The 22132-nt window shown below is 40.2% G+C and overlaps 1 protein-coding gene and 1 long non-coding RNA gene across 4 annotated transcripts; one reads left to right on the forward strand and one right to left on the reverse strand.

The window, feature by feature from the left end:
• Positions 1 to 1420: 1420 nt before the first annotated feature.
• LOC135260044 (uncharacterized) lies at positions 1421 to 21268 on the reverse strand. Of its 3 annotated transcripts, XR_010331455.1 has the most exons (4): positions 21155 to 21259; positions 15806 to 15864; positions 10815 to 10905; positions 1421 to 6642 (listed from the first exon to the last, which is right to left on the reverse strand). It is a non-coding gene; the product is annotated as an uncharacterized LOC135260044 (long non-coding RNA). The 3 variants fall into 3 exon arrangements; XR_010331454.1 differs by lacking the exon at positions 15806 to 15864 and having other exon boundaries at positions 21155 to 21268; XR_010331456.1 differs by lacking the exons at positions 1421 to 6642; positions 10815 to 10905; positions 15806 to 15864 and adding an exon at positions 15956 to 18093.
• aga (aspartylglucosaminidase) lies at positions 16159 to 22101 on the forward strand. Its single transcript, XM_064345162.1, has 9 exons — positions 16159 to 16300; positions 17897 to 18050; positions 18332 to 18444; positions 18579 to 18691; positions 19399 to 19507; positions 19790 to 19865; positions 20347 to 20454; positions 21151 to 21284; positions 21532 to 22101. Exons 1-9 carry the CDS (start codon positions 16186 to 16188, stop codon positions 21630 to 21632), a joined length of 1023 nt encoding a protein of 340 aa, XP_064201232.1. The 5' UTR covers positions 16159 to 16185; the 3' UTR covers positions 21633 to 22101.
• Positions 22102 to 22132: the final 31 nt, after the last annotated feature.

The following is a 22132-nucleotide window of genomic DNA, read 5'->3' on the forward strand; positions in this document are numbered from 1 at the left end:
TCTGTGATTTTCAGTATTGGCTTGTATCCATGGTGAATATATTCACCCAAGTGCAAAGAATTGGAGAGCTATTTTTTTAAATAAAATTTTAATACATGTTTTGGACTTTGGCAGGACAGAATTAGTGAATGAACTGAGGAGACGCTTATTTCATAGAAAAAAATTTTTTGTGGTCATTAAAAAATGAAAAATGAAAAGGTTTTCTTTTCAAGATTTCGTAACATTTTGCAGAGTGTCATATCAAGGCCATACCTAATGTTCAACAGACTTGATTATGAAATTGATTGGTCTGTCATATCAAATTAAATTAATACGAATTGAAAGAGGGAATTCAATTTCTCATTCATATTGTAAATATATGTTATTGATGTATCGATACATACAGATATTAATAGGGATGAGTTGGTATTTTTCTTCTTTTTTCCATGAATAGATTCTAATTTATATAACATTTCTAAAAAGCGCTATATGCTTTTTGTCTTTGAACCTGTTTTGAAAAATCACTGAATGAGGTAATCACATTTATGTCAATTAATTTGCAGCTCAAATGACTTCAATGTCTCCACTGAATAAGAGTTTTGTGATTGATTGAGATGTTTCACTGATACAGTTCATGACTGTTATTTTTTAATTTTTTTAAAAGCCTGCAAATCTCTTAATTTGTTAGATGTCTACAGCTGTTCCAGGTGAACACACAAATCAATTTGGCTGTGATTAGACAGGACTAGAAAATTATTGAAATTTTAACGTTCTAATTATGTTCCTAATTGAGAATATATGCATGTAATAACGTTTCAGAATAAATTACATGTATCAACTGAAAATGAAAAATCCTAACCGATGTAGTCGGTCACAACTTTGTGGGGGAAAAAAAACCATGGCAGAGCAATCACTTTGAATGAATTATTTCTCTCTTTCCACAAAGAGAGAAATAATAGACAAATTGTCATGCACAAGTCTAGTGAAGTCAAGACTGTGTACAGGGTAAACCTGAGCACCATTACACTGCCCTACAGGTATACAAGTTTAAATTCAGGAACAGAATAGAAAATAATTTTTAAAAAGATTTGCCGTCCCCCATTATGACCATAAACAAAGATAGCGTATGCAACTGTACAACACTAAGGCTTATCACAATTATGTATACTTTGGTAGGTTTAAGAACCAAACCAGACAATCATTGTCACTGGCAGCACCAGCCTGTGTGCAATGTGTGACGACAGTTCTCCTTAAACCATACAGAAATATTATATTTCTATAATATAAATTACTTTTTAATATCATTTAATTATTCTTAAGAGAAAAGCAATAACAAAAAAAAAAAAAAACATAATCTGGATTGGTGATAAAATTAACATTAAATACATATTAGTTTAAATTGAACATTGTTAACATTATTGTAACTATGAATTTGAAGGAAATATGTTGACTGTCCATGATAAGTAAATATAAATTATATTTAAACGCATAATTAACTCTATGATATATTTTCTCGACAACACTTTTCTGGAAAAAATGTCATAAATTAAACAGAACAATTCATGCAGAAATCTTGTTGCCATTTCAATGCACTGTTCATGAAAACACTTCACTTTGAAACTGTTTAATTGCTATGGAAGCTAAAGGTCACAGGCTGTATAAACAAGAAATATTGTAATTGCGATATAGGTATGTATTGGCAAGGTTTGCAAAGCAAGCCATTATGCCCATGAAGTAGGAAACAAATAATGTAAGCTAATGAAAAACTGGACAATTGCCTACCTTTTCTGAGTTTGTCTGTTAGTTTATTTTCTTTAGAACATGAAAATAATAACGTCCAGTATGGTTCAATATCCAAGGTTTTTTTTTTTTTTTTTGGATATGGTTTCCCCGTCTTCAGAAGACAAATCTGTTTGCCTCTTTTCACATTTGTCTATTCCGAAGCCAGCCGCAAAAGCAAATTCCTGTGAGGTTTTCCTAATTTTGCCAGGCGGCAGCGACGTCGGTTTTTAACTACCATAGCTGGCGCGGGACGCTATCCGCATCCTTTCTACGGGCCTTTAAAGGATGCTCAAAACGGAAAGGCCCTCATGAACCCCTCAATTTGTGCATGTGCTACAAAGCATGCTGCGCTCGACCATCTGTTTTACCTCGATATTGCGAATCCATCTGGACGCTATGTTGTTTTAAAAAAATATATTATTATTCTTTTGAATAGCAAAAATGGGTGCTGGCTTCCGTGGCGCAGTAAGTCCTTGGACACTGCTTTGGTCTCTGTGGCACAAAATCATCCAAATCCACGCTTGCACTTCCCAAATACAAGCACTGTATACAACGGTTAACCGAGTTTAGAAAATGCAAATGCTACGGCCATTGGTACAGTTAGCCATTAGTTACCAGCAACTGCTGTCAATAAATTATAATTATGGTTATATGAATTTATTTAATCTCTGCAAGTCAGAAAAAAGGACATTTACTATTAAAACCAAAGATAGCTAAAGTGGCTATGTTCTTTTACATGGTTTTATAGCTAGCTAGATTGCCATTGCTATTAATATTACCATTGTTCCGATATTTGTCCACTGCGTAAAAATGGCCATATGTTTGATGGATGAAAATGGCTGCTCAGTTGACCACTGGAGCCCAACCTGAGGCCTGCTGTGGTCACTCTGTGCAGGCGCACACTTCAAAAAATGATTTGTTTTCACAACTTCACTAAAACTAAGGGACCGATAACTATTAAGAACTCCAGTATTTTCAGTTTTACAGTAAATATGGGTTGTAAAAGCAGAAGAGCCATAAAACGATCCAATCAAGCGAGCCAATGGTGAAAGCCAGTTCAGATAAGGTGCTTTATTAATTCTTGAAAAGAATCCTTATACAGTCCACATATCGTCACGATAGGCTCATGCTGAATGTAGACGATTATTATGTCACTGGATGATTATCATGTCACCTAACATATGTTTAGGGCATCGGATCTGTAAACTGAATTTCCAGATGTTGCTGACAGCAGTAGATGGTCAGACTTAACATGCTACCTCCTTGTTAACTCTTCAACCCCAATGTATAGAGCAAGACAAACACATTTTATAGGCTGAATAAATCACTGGTCAAACTTGGCTTATGCTGTTTTCAGCAGCCTTAGAAACCATAACAAAGAGCTGACACTGATTGCTGGATATTTTGATTTATCCACATATATTTCAAATTATAGCGGGGGACCTTGTGAGCCATCCTAGACAGACTAAACTCTCCACTCCCCCGGCGAACTGAAGCCAAACTTAATTTAATCACTGCCTTGAGAAAAAGAAACTTCATATTTTAATCCTGGAAAGATCTTTATCGCACTTCCACAGACTCATAAGTTTTTTATTTAAATTGCTTTGAATTGCCGCACTTGTCAAAGGCTGCCAACAGTGAAGCTATAATGGAAATATTAAGCTGACAAACCACACTGCACAATAAGGGAAGCCATTTCAGGAGGTTACCAAAAACATTCTATGGTGAAAATGGGCTGATTCAAGCCTATAGGAAATATGTGATATCACCCACTATACTGCATTTACCTAATGTACCCTGTACACCCCCTCCCCACGCAAATCATTTACCTATTTTTTTATTATTTATGTGCCTATGCTAACATCAGTCTATATTGTATCAGTTCAAGCTAATGTGTAAATGTGAAACATTTTTAAAATATATATTTAAAACAAAAAAAAAACATTCACCCAGATGTTTATGAATTTACCAAAAATAAGACTGTGTTTATTTGTTTGTAGAAAAACATTTCTAGCCAGATGGTATTGAAAGACTGCATACAATTACTCTTTGACCACAGTGAAATTTAGCCAAATGCCATTGCAAAACTCTGTTTTTCCCCCCAGCCAAGCCTGTTTTACATGACATTCTGAATTAAAAATAATTGCCTCTGCTTAATAAACAATAGTAGTCATTGTTCAAACTGGTCCCCCAGACAGCTTATGTTTTTGGAAAGAATTCATTTCAATTCAAGGATTCAATTCAAGGATTAAAACTATGATTTGTGGACTTACTCCTCAACAGATTTAATTAGGTTTCCGAAAGAACAAACAGGTGTTAAGTGCATTATTTAAGAACAGCCGCGAGAATTTCAAAGACACTCAGAGTGATGAGTGCATTTTTGCAGTTTTCTAAAAGTCTTCCGCCTACAGAAGTCTGATGATCTATTTCACATCAGCACAGATGGCGTCTCAAAGGAATCTTTAATCAGGTAACCTTGTGAGATCAAATTAAATTTAGATAATTCATATTTAGAAGAAAAAAAAGCCCCATCCATCAAATACTTGTAAATGAAAATATTTTTTCAAGCATAAACCCGGGCCAAGTTCCTACCTTTATAATAATAATTAAATAATAATTGAATAAATAATTCAAATAATTCAATAAGTTTAGATGTGGACAATAGCCTCAAGGGTTTGTCAAGCCACTTCTGCCATGTCCTCCATTGAAAATAGATGAGATAAATAAATTATTTTTGCTCACACTTTGTGGCATCCTGAAGAGATAAACTTACTTGAACAAAAGTTCTGAAGTTGTCGAATGCCGTAACTTCACAACATGCAACTTAAAACCACTTATAACATCCGATTCTTTAATTAGAGGGGAGACAAACAGCGGCGCTGCACAAGCCACTGGTGTCTCGGAGCGTTAATTGAAAGCTGCGGTGGTTTATGGAGGATATTTTAGGCCCCTTTATCGTGGCCAGGGAAACATTTAGTAAAAGCCGAACACCGAGGTGCCCCCGCTAATGTAAATTCATCGAGGGGGGAGGGCGGGAGACGATGGCTTCCCGGAGCCCGTTAATGCCGTTCCAGCCCTGCTGCAGACGGCAGATTCGGTCCTCTGAGCCCCGTTAGCGCGTAAAAACTGCTGCGGCGAAGGCACTTTCCCAGCTGGGCCGCACACGACTTCTGCTTCGTGGGCCCGTTCATTTATGGTCCCCAATATAAGCATTTAAGGGAAAAAAGATGCGCGACGCGGAAAACTCGCAAAGTTTCCCCCTCGTCGTACAAGAATATCAACGTCATTTAAACGAGTTTTTTTTTTTTCAATTTTCTTTTTTTTTTTAGATCTTGCTTCTTTGCACATACCTGTAACTGCATGACTGGGCTTGACCAAAATGCTAAAACATCTGTTCTCTAAAACAAGCAATGCATGGTAACGTGTAACTGTAGAAAATTTCAGAGGATATTGCAAATCATATCGCGGGGCCTGTTCAACTTTGGTGGAAGAGGGAAGCACTCTATGGAATAAACAGACCAATGAGCTTGCATTTGGGCTTTGTGTTGCTGAGACCCTCAACATTAGATTCTTAAGTGAATGTAAAACATGTAACTGACATGGATATTGTGAGCAAAATTAGCAGAACATGTTCTGTAGCATATGAATGTTTAATCCACAGTAAAATGGCCAGTGTTAATTGGATTCTAACAGAGTACACATGAGACTAATATGAATAAGCTGATTGAACAATGAACATATTACGGTGTAGAAATGAAATGTTCTGCTAGCGTAACCAAAATATTGACAAACTTTTACATTTGGATATATTCAGGTTTGTACGTTTGCATCTGTTTTTTAATATGTTAAAAAAAAAAACCTTAACTAAGATGATGATGATGGTGGTGGTGGTGATGATGATGATGATGATAGTGGTGATGAAGGTGGTGGTGATGATTATGATGATGATGGTGGTGATTAAGGTGGTGGTGGTGATTATGACGATGATAGTGGTGATTATGGTGGTGGAGGTGATGATGATGATGATGATTGTCTAGGAAAAAGCTTAATTTTCCACAGGCTGTTTCACAGCTTGGTATGTGCATTTTAAGCAGTGGAAGGAACGGGCCGTCGACAGTAGTTCTATTTACCGCACACCCTGTTCTCATCCATCCAGGCTTAATTATGGCCGAATAGCCAGATAATAACGAGACAATGGCATGAAACTTTAAATTGCTCTTAAAGGGATAAACACGGTCCATGACAAACCCGTTTAAATACAGACTCAGGAGCAGATGGGCAAACAAATTGAGACAACCAAAAAAAAAAAAAAATTCAGCAACCAGAATCAAGTGCGGAGAGAAACGTGTCCGCACGCTGCCACTGCACATCTGTCACTGTTTTAAATACATTATGAGGGGTTCATTCTCCGCTCGTAAACACGGGGAAATTGGGCAGTGTGGGCTGGTCAGAAGACATTTAAAGCTGAACATTATCATTAAGAGACGACGGTTGTCCTTAATTTGCAGGGAGAAATGTGCCAGCAAATTAAACATTGAGATTTTCTTTTTTTTTTTCTTCTTTTTTTCAGTGCTGCTGATGTTTGTGCACGGTTAGGGTGCAAAAAGAAAACAACAGGAGGAAATAAACTTGAGTAATATGGACAGACTGTCTGCAAGAATACAGATTTTGCTGAAATTATCCCTGGAAAAACATACCAGGAGAAAACATTAAACTGGCTACAACTCAAGGATGCCAGAGAGTGTGAGCGTGGTGTTAGCGTGGTGTTAGCGTGGTGTTAGCGTGGTGTTAGCGTGGTGGCCTTGAGCATCAGAACCTGGATTGTTCGTAGGCAGCCTGAAGTCACACAGGAACGTTTCGCTATTTGTGAACTGGAAAAATCTGGGAAAAAAAACATGAAAACACTATTTAAAGCCACATAATGCAGAATGGGTAGAGGACACAACACAAATTCAGGATTTCTCTTGAGAGGCAACAGCCAACAATAATTTATAAACTGGATATTGCTTCAATTTCTGGATAAACTGCATTATGTATATCATCTGTCCTCAATATATTCACGGTTGTTTTTTTGTTCCGTAGAGTTATTTCTTAACCTCCAGCCATTTATGGCGCAGCCTTTTGATGATACTTTTTACAGACAATGCAAACAACTGAGCAGAGAGAGGAGGGGAAGATCCTTTGCATGCTGAGAGTAATACACACGGAGTAGCATTTCCAACACACAGTTAGCGAAGTGTCTCAGAGGGTAATCACGTCTCTGTTTTCATGCAGAAAAACACCACAGCTCTCCACATAAACCCCCTTGTGACAGCACTGCTTTTTAACTTTTAGGCTTAAGGGCGTAAAAAATATATATGTATTAGCACCGACTCTCCAGATAGCGCTGTGTTCTTCATGGAAGCCGACAATGATCGTTAAATTCAATGGTGGGGAAAAAAAAAAACAATACCACCCATTTACAAAATATAAGAGCATGAATCGGGCCTGGACCCAGGGTGTCGTCAGAGCCGGCCATGAAGCCGAGGGTGAGCTGCACGCATGGAGAGAAAATGCCATATTGGCTGGCGGGTGAGCAGAGCCAAGCTATTATTACACACAACAGCCTGGTATTCAAACCGCCTCTCGTGATTTCAGACTTTTTCTTTGCTGATAGTTTTCCCCTGTTGCCCCCCCCCCCCCCCCACCCTCCCCCATTTCTCTGGTTTTTATTTCGTTTCATTTTTATATTTAATGGTTGTGGCTGCACTCCCTGATCTTAAACCGAGCTTCTCCAAATATGCCCTCCTGTTGGCCCGCTACGCGTTTCCCTTCACCCCTCCACCGCTGGCATTCAGAACTCTTTTCAGTCTCTCCATTTTGGATCTGTTAAAAAAAACTTCAGACTCCCTTCAGACTCGCGAAGCATTTTCCTTATAGGCTCGATCCTGTCTTTCCCTCCAAGCAGTGTCTGAGTGTAGGTGTGAGCCAAACTTATTTACAATGTCCAGACGGGTAACTACATCAAAAATATTTATCACCTGCGGTATCACCTGTGATGCAGAAAAATAATTTAAGCTGTAATACTGAAAATAAGACAAGGCAAAAGTCACAAAAAATCTAATTCAAAGTGCTTTATATCAGACATTAGAATAAAGAGAGATTAAGAGAATAAAATGCTTTTCAATACATTTTATTGGTGCTATCACCGTCCGTTTCGGTGGTGATTATACCTGGCCAACACCTGACTGCTCAACACCACCGTTCACAGATGACTACAACCAGGAAGGATCAATATCCTGAGCCAGTAAAAATGCACCACGTTTACAGGCAGATAATGTGACAGGCAGGATTAGCCAGTGGCATGCTGAGTTACTGACCAAGCATTTGCCGTACAGAAGGACAGCACAGTACAGCTCTCGCTTATGAAATCATGAGAAACAAAAAATAGTGTGGTATTACACCTGATGTCATTTGACATAAATTCGACCAATTTCATCAAAGTAAGCTTTCATTAAATAATTTAAATAATTAATGACAGGCAATGAAGGGTCAAATCAGGCCATTTAAATAAGCTGCTGACTATATTTCACCACATTATCAATCAAGACAATGGGAAATAAACCAGTTTTCTGAAGACGAGAACACTTCTTTGCCTTCTCAAGCTTCATCCCTGAAAGCACCATTTAAATTATTCAGCATCGTAGTGCTTTCCACTGGCAAAGAACACGAATGTAACACAAAATGAACATGTAAAAAAAAAAAAAAATCTACGCGAATACTTTATTTTTATTGAGGATATTCACTGCTATACCATGTATCGTGAAGAAGGACTCCTGGCATCCCTGCTGTTGTTTACATCAAATGCAAGTTTTGTATCATTTACTGGCTATTTTATTAGAGATTTTATTTTTTGAGTTCTGCTTTCCGTCTCCGCTCTGCTTTTAGAGATGTTCTCTCACCTCGGCCTCTCTGTGCAAGCGATGGGAGAGCGCAAACAGAATAACAAAACACAAAAAAAAAAAGCGCGAAAGATAACAACGTGTGAGACAGAGCAGCGGAACGGCAGAGGATGAAAACATCAGACAGTATCGATTATCAGAGGAATAAAGGGGGTTGATAGGGGTTGCAGTGTAACCCAGGGAAACCGCGTGGGCGTGCTCTGTGGGTTGAGGAGAACAGGGAGAGTATGTGGGTTGATACTGAGTACGAGTGCGAGTGCATTTCGTGGCATCGTTCGTTCTCAGAAACTTTAACAGGATTTAACAATGTGGTCAGTGTTTTTTTTTTTTTTTTCTTAAGTGGACTGTTTTGAATGGAGATTAAGCCATTTGTGTGTGGACAGTGTATATGATAAACCTCAACAAAAACATGTTTTCAAAGTATAAAAATGTGCCGTTGCTGATGCCTACAATGTCTATAAGTAATTAATTAAAGCTTGCAGAATCTAGGCCTGTCATGAAAAGCTGTCACTAAAATATTCCAGAACTCATCATCGCAATCAGATATGCACCAATGTAAATTCAGTAATGTATCCCCCTATAGTCACATGATCTGATATGGGCTGGCGGAGGGAAAATTTCCTCTTGAAGGGGTCCTTTGTTCCCCAATCTCACACACGTCAGCACCTTCTGTTTCATTAAGGTGAAGAGGCAAGAAGTACCGTTCTTGGAGCAGTCTCTCATTCTGTCCAGGCTTTTTCCACATTCTGAAGCCGTCTGGCTATACAGGGATATTATTAGATGGTGAAACTGATCGGCCTGTTAACCTTCCTATTAATGTCTCCCTCTGAATATATTAGCAGGCTTGAATACTTAATCGGCCTCTTCATAATAGCCCATATGCTGTATTTGGAACTTTTAAGTTATTCATTTGTGTGCTCATGGTAAGTAAGTCCGTAGATACTGTAGCTGCTGCCCATCAGCCTGAAATATATATTCATTGTGCTGTTCTCAACACATTTATTGGTACCGCAATCTAATTTCAGTGGAATAAATGGGTTCATTTTTGCAATGTAACTCTGTTATAACATTGCCCCCATGCAAATTTGGAACGAGGGCATATTTTCTGTGACATGCGACCAAATTTAAGCAGTGTATTACTTCACAAGTGCTTGTACCAGCACATTTTTATGAAACAAGCAAGTTGGGGAAATCTGTTGTTCATTTGTTACCGGTCAAGAGATCTCACAGGCTCACTCATCTGTTGAATGTCTGGAGCAAGAGACCTTAGGTGGGAATGTCGCAGAAATGTTAGTTGCTTCTGGATGCCTGTTCAGGTGTTACTTCACAATAAAATGTAGTGTTAATCGAACCGAGACAGAATACATTTTACTCAAATTGAGTACATTTTACCCCGATATAGTACATTTTACTCTCTAATAATCATATATAAACTTTGTTAAAATGTTGAATTAACACCAAAAAAAGTTTTGTGTGATGCTAAACTTTTTTAGAACACACAAAAGAAAGGGTTCTAAAAGCCTGCTCTGTGTCTCCATAGTGGAACCCTGTCTAGCTCAAGGGTTCTTTGTCAGGCAAAATGCTCTGGGAGCTTTTACACTCTTCACACTTAACATGGATGGTGTTAAGTAACTTAGGTAAGTAACACAAAAGTGTGTTTTTGATGTAACTTTGTTAAAAAAAATGATACTATTTTCAGAAGAAAACGTGACAAAGAGCATGGTCGTTATGTAAACACCAAGGAGTGGCACTGAAACCTAAAAGGCCCATTTTATTGCTCTGTTCAACATGCCATTAAAGTCTCCATGTATGTGCAGAGCCTCCCTACAGCTTCTCCACACGGGAAAAGTGACAAAGCTGCACACGCGTGCAATTACTGCAGGGTGGCGACAGACAAAGGCCCTGATTGGCTAACATTTCTTCTTAACAACCCACACTGAGAGGAGAAAAAAAACTGTTCTAAATGAGTGGAGATCTCTTGTTGTTGCGATTTCTCACTTCTGGAAAATCACTTATGAAGCAGTTAGCGGCGCAAAACATTCCTCATGTTTACTCACACAAAGCCAAATGAAAGCCTCTCTCCGCTTCGGGAAGTGTCCTTCGTTTACTCACCATTAGCTCCAGAAGTCCGCGTCTCTGCTACCGGTTCTTCCCCTCCTCGCGATAGCTCGTTAGTCCCTCGTTTGTCCGGAAGGAACCCGGGCTGTCGACAAGCAAATAACGAACTTTAAAATGAAGCCGTTGAAAACACTTCATCCTTGACTCTCTGTGTTTGCTTCAATTCAGGAATTGAAGGACATCGTTTTCATTACAGACCAAACAAACATGCAGGCTGGTTCAATGAGCTTCTGAAACCGAATCCAGCAAATTAACTCAGGTAAACATCGCTGCCCCCGCTGAATTAAACCACTGAAAACACGTTTAATGTGAAATCATTCCCAAGAGAAAAGTATTTAGTCAGGTTAAGGAGGCAAGGGCTCTCGCAGAAATTTCTGTCTGAGGAGTTTGATTTTGAGAAGCTTGGAGAGGTTCATAAGCCATTCATATGTGGTTTTAGAGAAGGGATTATCATTTGAGCGATTGTTCCAGTCCCTTTTCATTCAAACAGTTGTGGAATCAATAATACATTCATATAAAAGCAAAGAAATCATCTATTTTCGAGTATCATCCAATGTTTGAGCTGTGCACCAAAAATGTGAAATTTTTTTTTGAACATTAACACATATTTAAGTAAATAATAAAAAATTAATAATAGTAATAATAATAATAATTATTATTATTTTACATGTCTGTATGTATCTGTACACCATTAACCTTTCAATTATAACACTCCATTTGACATCAGGAGATTTATTGACAAAGTAAGATGATTATACGACAAACTCATTGGTACACAAGAACGCATTTCCTCACAAATATATGAATTATGCACTTTAAAACCACCTCTCTTGTGTAGGGCTTTGCCCTGCGTGACATGCATGCAGAGGAGCCATCATATATTGCTTATGCAGATTTATGGCTGACACACAGTCACGCATTACATACACAGACTCAAAGAAGATATGCAATACATTTCACCTTAGGGCCAAAAGCAGAGGGCCAATGTGAACGGGTGTGAAAAAAAAAACAGCTGACCCAATGAGACAGCCGGTGAGGAAACCCCATTATAGTCATCTCACAAAGGGCATTTCTGATTGATGAAGCCATATTGTAAAAGGGCAATGCTTTTGTTTGATCATCTTTAACTGAGATCAATAAGTGGGGTGGGGTGGGGGGGGGGGGGGTGTAATAAATGTTCTTTCGTGCATGCTCTTTGCCCTTGGAGAATTTTGTTGTGGCTATTTAATGACCTCCGTTCTTCCAAACACAGGCTGCGGCGGTTTTGTTCGTAATGTGTAAGGAATTGCCGTTGTTGCGAGGAGAAAACTCATGAATAAAATATCACGCAAAATTGTATTCGCCGTATCAATAATGAAAAACACAATAGCACGGCCCGGCTTCACAGAGCCGAGGCACGGGCCTGTCTGCTCGGCTTGTTTTTTTGTCTGCGGCTATCGGCCGCCTCTGTTTCGTTCCCCGAGATTAGAGGATAAACACGTCGGATTCCCCCCGTCTGCTTTACTGCCCTGACCGCAGTGTCAGGGGCTCGCGGTGCGCTCGGGGCTGTGTTCGGGCCGGGAGACCGAAGCGCCCCATGAGGTGAGGCGCGCCGCTGTAGCTCCAGAGACCTCGGGGGCTAGCGATTGCACAGCGTTATCACTTTAATGTTACGAGCAACACGGAATAAGACCACATCAGATGACTCGAGCTGCATGCTTAACGTCTCAGCCGTGGATGCATCAGAGGTTTTGCTATAGTAGCATCAGTTATTGATTTTAAGTAGGAATATATATATATATTGTTTACTGTATATGTTGTAAAACTTGCAGATGTATTAAGTCTTTAATCAGCTCTGCCTCAATCAAAGCTTTCAACGGAAGGTAATTCTGCTGTACTTGGTCTTATGGATTGAAAAAGCAATTTCTGAAATAAAGAAGCGTGTTTTTGAGACTTTTACGTTTTGAAAACGTTTCTTCTAGAGTCCCAGTCATGTTGGTCCATTGACACCCATATGACTCCACCATTTACAGACAGTAACACCAATGTTAACTTTAAAAAAAAATTCTAATCACTCTCTTGGCACAGTCAGCCAGTACAGTCTGTTATTTAAAAAAAGAGTACACACTCAAAAGTATGCAGTAACCTTGAAAAATAAAAAATGAAAAACAATCTATAGAGGGGTATTCTGGACAGTTTTTCTCATCACCCATGGCATTTTTCATCAAAACCACTTGCACTAGACCAAATGCCTTTGTTCCCGATTTGAGTGTCCTTGAAGTGACGCATAAAGAGAACTGCACCACATGACAATAGCATCACCTTTTATTACCACTGGATTTACCTGGCAGGTGGACAGTGCTGTGCTACACCAGAGACATTACGAAAAACAAAGTTCACCCACTAGAGTCAAGGGCAGCCAAAGCCATTATTCATAACTGAAACCATATGCACACCACGCTCTGCTAGTGGATGCTAGCAGCCATTATCTGGAGCGTGCACAGCAGTTTAATCACTGTTTACACTTTTTTTTCTTCTTCTTCTTCTTCTTTAAAAATTGCCTTCATGCAATGTTATTTCCAATGGCCGATCATCTTTAAAATCTATTACCGGTAACACATCCTATTTAGATGTGCCATCATTTTTATCTCCTTGCACAACACTTTCTAACTGCTGAAGACCAGACCTGGCCAGGTGTTCAATTTGCATAGTAACACCATAGCAATGTTGGACACAGTCCTGCTGTACATCACATTAATCATATGTAAATCAAAAAATATGGGGCATTTGTTAACGTTGTACTTTCTCACGGAAAATGCCAAATACTCCCGAATAGCACATCTATGCATAACTAAACAAGCGTAACTGCATTCCCACCACCATCACAATGAACTTTCATGCATACACCCAATAGTCTTTTCGCTGTTCCTTTTGACCAGAGGTGTCCAAGGTTATCAGAAATAGGCTGTTGCGTCCCCCTCCATTCCATTTAGTACACCTACGTCTGTCTATGACTGTCCCCATCACCAGCACCAGTCTGCTGTATTTTGCAGTATGTAGCTACAGTATTTGTGCAGTATTTGCACCATACAGACACATGCACACACATTTATACAGTACGTCAATTTGCATTAATAAATTCAATTACAATAAAGTACATGAACTGAATTCACCTTAATTTGGCAAGCTGTAATTCTCAATTCGTGATCTAAAAGTAAACACAAGTCCCTGGCATGTGAGCTGTTCTGGGCTTTGCTGAAATGTCTCTGGCGCCCCCTTCTGGAACCATGGAGAATAAAAGATACCTGTTTGCCACCATACAGAAAGCCGCGTATGTGATTTCCGTGAAAGGGTCACTGTGAATATGAACACGATCAGAATGATGCGGTTTTCTTGAAATGCACAATTCTAATTTTATGAGCTGATTAAGCATGAGGCAGTTAGATTATCATGGTGGGCTTTTTTTGCATATGACGTAAAACAGAAAAAGAAAAAAAAGGTGAAAACAACCCTGAGCATTCATTGATTTCTCCCAGGTTCAATTATGAATGCACAAGTGGGCCCAGAGCTCTTGAGCATGGTGTAGTGCGGTGAGAACAAATTGTTATATTAAGTTATATACTGCAGGCTGCATTATTTCCTGCGTTAAGGGCACTTAGGTCCCCTCTGTGAGAAGAAATAAATCCCGGGAATATATTTTGCCACATGTATCGAGCTTTTATAAATCACTCTTAAATGTCATTGCGTGAGTATAAGCTCGCCTTATCCATTTGAACACGCAGCGGGGGGTCGTGTTCAACTGCAAAGAAGAGCCTTCGAGATCCAATTATTTAAAAAAAAAAAAAAAAACAATCGAATGATAATTTTAAGATAAACCACAGACCCCTTTCAGAGAGATGCCCCAGGTGCCCGTTAAACCTGTTACTCCCAACTGCTTACACGAGACTGCAAGATAAATAGCACAATAACGGAACGTGTTTACCTAAATAACACCGGAAACGAGAAGCTTGGCCTGTCTGTCTCGGCACCTGTAATTAGACGGAGGTGAAATGATCACGGAACAAGCAGCGATACGTTACCCCCCCAAAAAAGAGAAGGGTTCTTTTAGGTTCTGAGCTGTCGGTTCACCGCAAGCACGTTTTCGCAAGTGCCGTTGCGTTACCTGTGAGGGAGATATGAATACACTGAAGGGTTTCATTAACTTCAAAGGTGACAGCCCTTCGAACGATGACACCGAAACAGCCAATTATTTCTCCCAGCTACAGGCAGCGTGCTTCTGGAGACTCGTATAAGTGTAAGCAACCATGATGGATAACGATAGGGGAGATATTTAGGAAGTCTTTTTGGGAATAGGCTACAGCATATATTCTCCCGTACTGCCAACACCTCGGGCCGGGATAACAAGACAGAAAAGACAGCCAACGGTTTCGGAGCTCAGCGGGCCGTCACTAACTCATTTTGGGAGCAAGGGAAAAACGATCTATGACATTTGATTTGGTTGTGCTTTTTTATTACTGACCCTCAACACGTCTCAGGGTGTTAGTTTATACCCTTATTTGACTTCAATGCAGATCAAATTATAGATGTTTATTTATTTTTTGATGCGGATTCAAAACAGAAGCATACTGTAGCTATAATTGACCATCATGTTTTGAACTGTGGTCTGTGGAACAGGAGTGAGTATGATAATATAAAACAAAAAAGAAACATACTATACATGTTCTAAACATATCATATAGCAAATAGTGAACCAGACATAAAAATAAATAAGATTAAAATTAAATAAATGATAATTACAAATTACAATTCATCAGGGGGTTCTGCAAATACATCCCTACAGTATTCTAGCAACTTTTTGCTACATTTTGCAAATTTAGAATATTAATACACATTATATGCGATTTTAATTTGATCAAGAAAAGATCCAAAGTAGGACGGAAGTTAGAGAATTTCGCTCTAGAATGAGACAATTAAGGAACAGCCAATGATCTTTGAAAGAATCTTACCGCGTATTGCGCAACACCAGACAGCTTCGTCCACATCATGTGACCCACAGCCTCGTCAACTAGGAAGTAAAAGCAAGCGAGTCCTGACATGAAACTGTTCCGCTAGGTTGTAAGCACAGAATTGTACTTCTAAATGGACTGATAGTTATATTGGCAGCTTAGATTTTAAAGGTTTGAATTGTGGCGTCCGTTAATTCTTATACACGCGCACAAGCACAAAACTGCTCGTTATGAAACCGAAGAAACCAGCAGAAGTAACTAACTAGGACGCGTTAACGTTGGTTAACTGCTAACCGAGTCGAGGATAGAAACTAAGTCGGATTAGGTTCACAGTAATCTTACATTTAGCGACATTAGTTAGCGTCAGTTTCGGGTAAAACATGAGACTAATGTTGCCAGTGGAATTAATCCTTTGTGTCTCCCTGACGCCGGTTTGCTCTGCTGTGTTGCCTCTTGTTATTAACACTTGGCCCTTCCAGGACGCGACGGCGACAGGTACCTAACATTAGCGGTCTTCAAAAACAGTATCCATGCAGTGTAATGTTTTCCTTCAAACTTAACCGTACTATCGAATGCACTAGCCATTATAGGCTGTACCGCGTTTCTAAGTCCATTTAGCCTACATAAAGGAAATGACTGACATTAAGTTCAGGGAACCAGTTGTGTGTCGCATTTATTGACAATAGTAGTAGCCTATGTTTATAGCATAGTAGTAGCCTATGTTTATCCCCTTCGCGCATATATATGCCAAATCTGGCCATTCCTAGCCCATTTTGATAGAGTTCTATTTAATACCTACACAAGTGAGCATTCAGACATTTGGGAAATGACTTAAATGAAGCAAGACACTTGCACATTTACAATACTCTTAGGTTAGTTTATATTCATAACTTAGTTAGAAATAGTGCCATAGATTCAACTAACTTTGCGAAAACTCCAAAATGAAGTTGTTGTTCTTTTGTTTGAAATGAAATACAGAGAGATCACACATAAAACAGGTAAAACTATACATGTCCTGGATAACACACTCCCTGACCACAAGTGTGCAATATCTGCGGGTGATATCAAGAACTGCTAAAGATCTATGAAGCAAGATGCAAATAGTGTACTTTAGTGTCTCCAAATCTATCCAAAATGTCTAAATTATGCATTGTTGAAAATCATAACGTTCATATAGTTCACTACAAATGAACAGTTTTGCCTCATGAAACTCGCTCATCAATTTCAAATGGGAATGACTATCTTTTCATCAGTATTAGGGGGTCAAAGATATATAGGTTTCCAAAAACCTGTCCGAAATCTCTGAAAATCGATAAAAATTATTTTTGTAACTTCCAGGAGGAGTAGCGAATGCTCTGAAGTTGACGAGAAAAAGTTGAATAATGTTTGCAGACATTTGCGAACGTTAACCAAACACTCGCCACCTCTGGACCGATTTCACCCGCTCCAATTGAGCCATGTGGAAGATTTACGAAGCGCTCCCGGGATAAAGACAGCAGTACCACTGGCACTGTTTACATCAGACAGCTAGCCTTCTGTTCCTTGGGCTTTGCCTTGCTTAGACGCCAGTGTTGTGTCCTCTGTTGGCTTGATCCCCTTGCACCGTTTCCTCTCCCTCTGAACCTCAGCATTTCCCTTAATTCGCAGGATATTAACACACAAGCTGTTGGAAATATTGCATCAGTAGGGATATTAATCTTCCAAGACAGGCGGGGGAGATTATCTGCCAAATGGTTGTGTCGTGCGCCTGTTTGCTCACGGAGTCGCCGCAGGTGGCGCTTGCCATTTGACACCTGTAAAAGCTTTTTACATCAAAGTCACTTGTGTGTGAACACTTAAGCGTAGCGCGTAGAGGAAACGGTCTTTAAAAACACGTTTTTTGCCGAACTTGAAAAGTCCACAAACACTGCATGCACGCGCAGGCAGAGAAACGATCGCCCCTTTTAGCCTCCACTCGAAGGCTAGTTAGTCAGAAGCTTTTATCAAAGCGATGTGATGCCATAGCAACAGAAGTGTGTTTCTCCTCCTCGTGGTGAAGTTGGCCTGTTGTTCTGTATGGTGATGTTCCGTTACTCCCCTCTCTGTCTGTAGCGTGGAGCACGCTCAGCTCTGGCGGCTCAGCGCTGGACGCCGTGGAGAAGGGCTGTGCCCAGTGTGAAATCCTGCAGTGCGACGGCAGCGTTGGCTATGGAGGGAGCCCAGACGAGACGGGAGAGACCACGCTGGACGCCATGATAATGAATGGGTCAGGGCCGCTAGCTGAATTAGCCTCAAACTGCGGTTCTGTTCTAAAAAGAAAATGGGGGTTAACTTATTTTTATTTTATTTCACTGAGCACTTTGGGTTAAAGCAGAGGTGCACAGATCTAAGGAATTGAGTAAATGCACTCAGAAAAGATCAGCCCTCTGCATATAACACCATTTCACCTATGAAGGCTTGCCAAAACATTTGAATCCCAGAATAAGGGTCTTTTTCTTGCACTATTTGGTGATTGGGCTTTCTGGCGGTTTGCTTCCTTTTATATAGTGACACAATGGAGGTCGGGGCAGTGGGGGACCTCAGGCGAATTAAGAATGCCATCGGTGTGGCGAGAGCGGTGATGGAACGTACCAAGCATACCTTCCTGGTGGGGGAATCAGGTAATAACTGCTTTTCACAAGACTTGTGTGAAAAAGACAGAATTTTCTTTTACATGTGTGCATTTTTACACCTTGGCATTTAGCAAGCACACTTACTCTGAGCAACTTTACAGCTTTCTTTCTTTTCCACATAGCTTCAGTGTTTGCAGAAAATATGGGATTTCCTGTCGAAGATTTAAGCACCAACCACTCGCTCGATATTTTCACAAAATGGCTGAAGGACAGCTGCCAGCCAAATTATCGTCAGGTGCGTGCTCTCTCTGCTGTAAACCCTGTTAGTATATTACAATTATTACAGAATAATGTGGCCAGAATGTTTACAGAATCTAATCCAAACATTGACATTTCCATGTTCAGTAAGAGTAAGGGAAGGACCGTTCATGTGGCTGTATTACGAATACTAGCCTGACTTCCTTAAAATGCTGCATTCGTGTTACAGTTCAGAGGACTTTTTTTGGGGAAATGGCACCTTAATGGCCACCCCCAAAACACCGCATGCATAATGAAATCAATATGAATAATTAATCATTACCAATATGAGAAGGATTACTCTTGATCTCAGTGTGCTGTTAAACTTGGCGTGGGTAAAGCTCAGTGGAAATGAATCAACATTCAGACGGACAGGCAGCGTTATTTTTAGATGCAGACACACAGCAGATAAAGCATTGAAGCAGATGGGCAGGGGCCAGACTGGATCATGTGACCACACCAAAGAATAATTTTTTCCCCCAGTTAAGGAAGTACATGTATTATTTGGGTGGGAAAAAGCATACTCACGTCTCAAATTTTAATATGCAATACTTTAATATTACGGAGTTATTTTAGATTTATGGCCTTTGATTAACGGTGGTTAAATGGTGGTTACTCTCTCTCCAAATCTGAAATAAATGATCATAGCTACATCTTGACATCTCTTCTAAGAATCTAATCTAATCTTCTTCTCATATTTAACAGAACGTGTCTCCTGACCCTTCAAAGTCATGTGGTCCATACAAACCACACACCATGTTGCAACAAAGGAGGAGGCACCAACTCATCGATATCCATGCCCATGACACTATTGGTACAGTAGTTTTATAAAGCATATTAGCAATCAGCTGCCAATTAAAGCCTTGGAAGCAAGGTGTGTTGATTCTTTAGCCAATCAGTGACTTATGTGAACCACTTGTGTGGAGAACACCATGAAATCTAGTAGACACTGCAGCCCTCCAGGACCAAGCAACAGGATCCGTTCAATCATGGCCGCGGTGTTTGCTTATATCTGAATGGAATTTCAACAGATGATGCATATATCCTGAATGTGGACCCTGACACAGTTTCCAAAGTTTGTTTTCTGTGGTTTCAGGGATGATCGTGATCAATCAGGCAGGACAGGTGGCTGCTGGAACTTCCACTAACGGCGCAAGCCACAAGATTCCGGGGTTTGTACCGAAACGTTGCGGGTCCTGCGGCACATTATTTGGAAAGTGGGAGTCTGAGGGTAGCCAAATGGGTCTCAGTCTGTATTTAAAGAACAGAACCAAGATCCAGTTGTATTTAGTACATTTCTATTGATGTCTATTTAAGTATTGGTCTCTGGTCTGTTTTGTGTCATCCATAAAGTATAGTGGGATGAGTTAAGTGTATGCTCTGACAGACTGCACTTTTAGCTTGTGGTTCCTGTGTATTTTAAATACTTCGTTTCTGAGTTGAAGAACCAAAATTAAGCAATACAGGTTTTTTAGTGTGTGTGCGTACGTGCGTGTGTGTATTTTGTATGGAATTCGGGCCTGTAAGCCTATTTCTGTCTATTCGACTGATTTCCTGTGATGAACACTGCTTGCTGTTAAACCCAAACCAAACTTTGTTGATTTGTTTTTCCTGTTTTGTGTGTGTATGTTTGTTTTTTTTTGTTTTTTTTAGCCGTGTGGGGGATTCGCCCATCGCTGGGGCGGGGGCCTATGCTGACAGCACCGTTGGGGGTGCGGCTGCCACGGGAGACGGGGACATTATGATGCGTTTCCTCCCGAGGTTCTCTGACTTGTAAAACAGAGTCTCACAAGAGCATTTTAAGCAGATCCCCCTCCCTCTGCCCCCTTAGCTTGAGTGACATGACACAGGCACGACTGCCCAAACAGCAGAGCGGGTGTTCCTGTCAGCCCAAGTCATGCTGGGATACATCCTGCGACAACGGGGCTCTGGTAATAACGCTGCCACTTCCTCCCGCTGAATATTCAACGCCTTCCAGCTCCACCGGAAACGCCAGTAGTTTTTATTTTTTGTTTTCGCTGCGCTGTGTGACACCTGAAACCAGCGGTGATTACCTGAAAAGTTTTAACGTGACTTGTGGAGCAAGCGTGCCTATTCACTGTAACGCAATGCGCGACAAACAAGGGCTGGGTGGCCCCACGTGTCAGCGCATGTACTCACACTGACTGTATAGTGCGAATATTCTATCGCATATGTCCTGTTGTGAGCATCATGCTATGAATAATACCGCACTGAAGCAGAGAGCACGGACTGGACAGTGTGTGGGATCAGCACTGGACCAGCATGCATTTATTCAGCCTTATTACTGTGGGGGAGCGTGTGCTATTTGCATGTTCCTGACAGTGGGACGTGGTGAGGGAGGAGGCCCCTGTATCAGCGCTGAAAATCTGTCACGAGTTTCTCGCGCGGAAACTTCTGGCGTTGACGCGGTTTTATCCGTTCCCCCCGCGATCGCAGTTACCTGGCTGTGGAGCAGATGAGAGCCGGCGTAGACCCGCCCACCGCCTGCAGAACCGCCATCACGCGCATCAAGAAGCACTTCCCTCACTTCTTTGGCGCCATCGTCTGTGCAAACACGACAGGGAGCTACGGTGAGTCCTCAGGGTCAGGGGTCAGGGGTCAAGGGTCATGAACATGACAGAGCATCCTGTGGACAGATGTGCTGGTTCAGTTAATGCAGCTGGAGTGGTAGAGAATATATTGTGCACTTCTAATTATTTTTGTAATCTTGCAGCCGTTTGCTTTGTGTATTGTTGTAAATGAAATTACACTTTCTGTGTGAACATTCCAAAGTTGGTATTTTAAAATATGTTCATAAATCTTTTCCCTTCCTTGTAGGAGCCGCTTGCAACAAACTTCCTGGATTCTCTCAATTTCCTTTTATGGTGTTCAACCAGAAATCGAATGTGCCAGTAAAAGAAATGGTGGACTGTGTATAACACCTACTTCTCTCTCATTCCCTTCTGTCGGTTCAAAGCCTGATCTCTGAAACATGATGTACTCATTTTTAAAGTGTATTACAAAGTTTTACCATTTGATATGAGTATGTGTGTGTGTGTGTGTGGGATCACATGACAGAATGCAGGAATCATGGATGGAATTATTTTGGAACACTGCTCATTTAGTTTCTGTGAAACATGGATGAGCATTTGTAATTTAGTCATTTTAAATCAGTCATTCAATTTTAATGCTTTGCATATTGCTGTCCATAATCTGTATATCCAAATGATTCATCTTGCTAGTTTAATTTACCACATTGAACACAATATGTTTGAATGTACAGTAACTTCATAATAAAAATAAAGAGGCCATTTTGAGAAAATGTGAAAGTAAAATTTATTTTATATTTGAATATTATCTGCAGTTTACTTAAAATCTTTCAAATAAAATGAAAATTTACACAATTTATTTGGACAGTTTACTTGTCTAATACTTTCAG

This window comes from Anguilla rostrata, chromosome 7 (assembly GCF_018555375.3).
Source record: "Anguilla rostrata isolate EN2019 chromosome 7, ASM1855537v3, whole genome shotgun sequence".
NCBI lineage: Eukaryota > Metazoa > Chordata > Actinopteri > Anguilliformes > Anguillidae > Anguilla > Anguilla rostrata.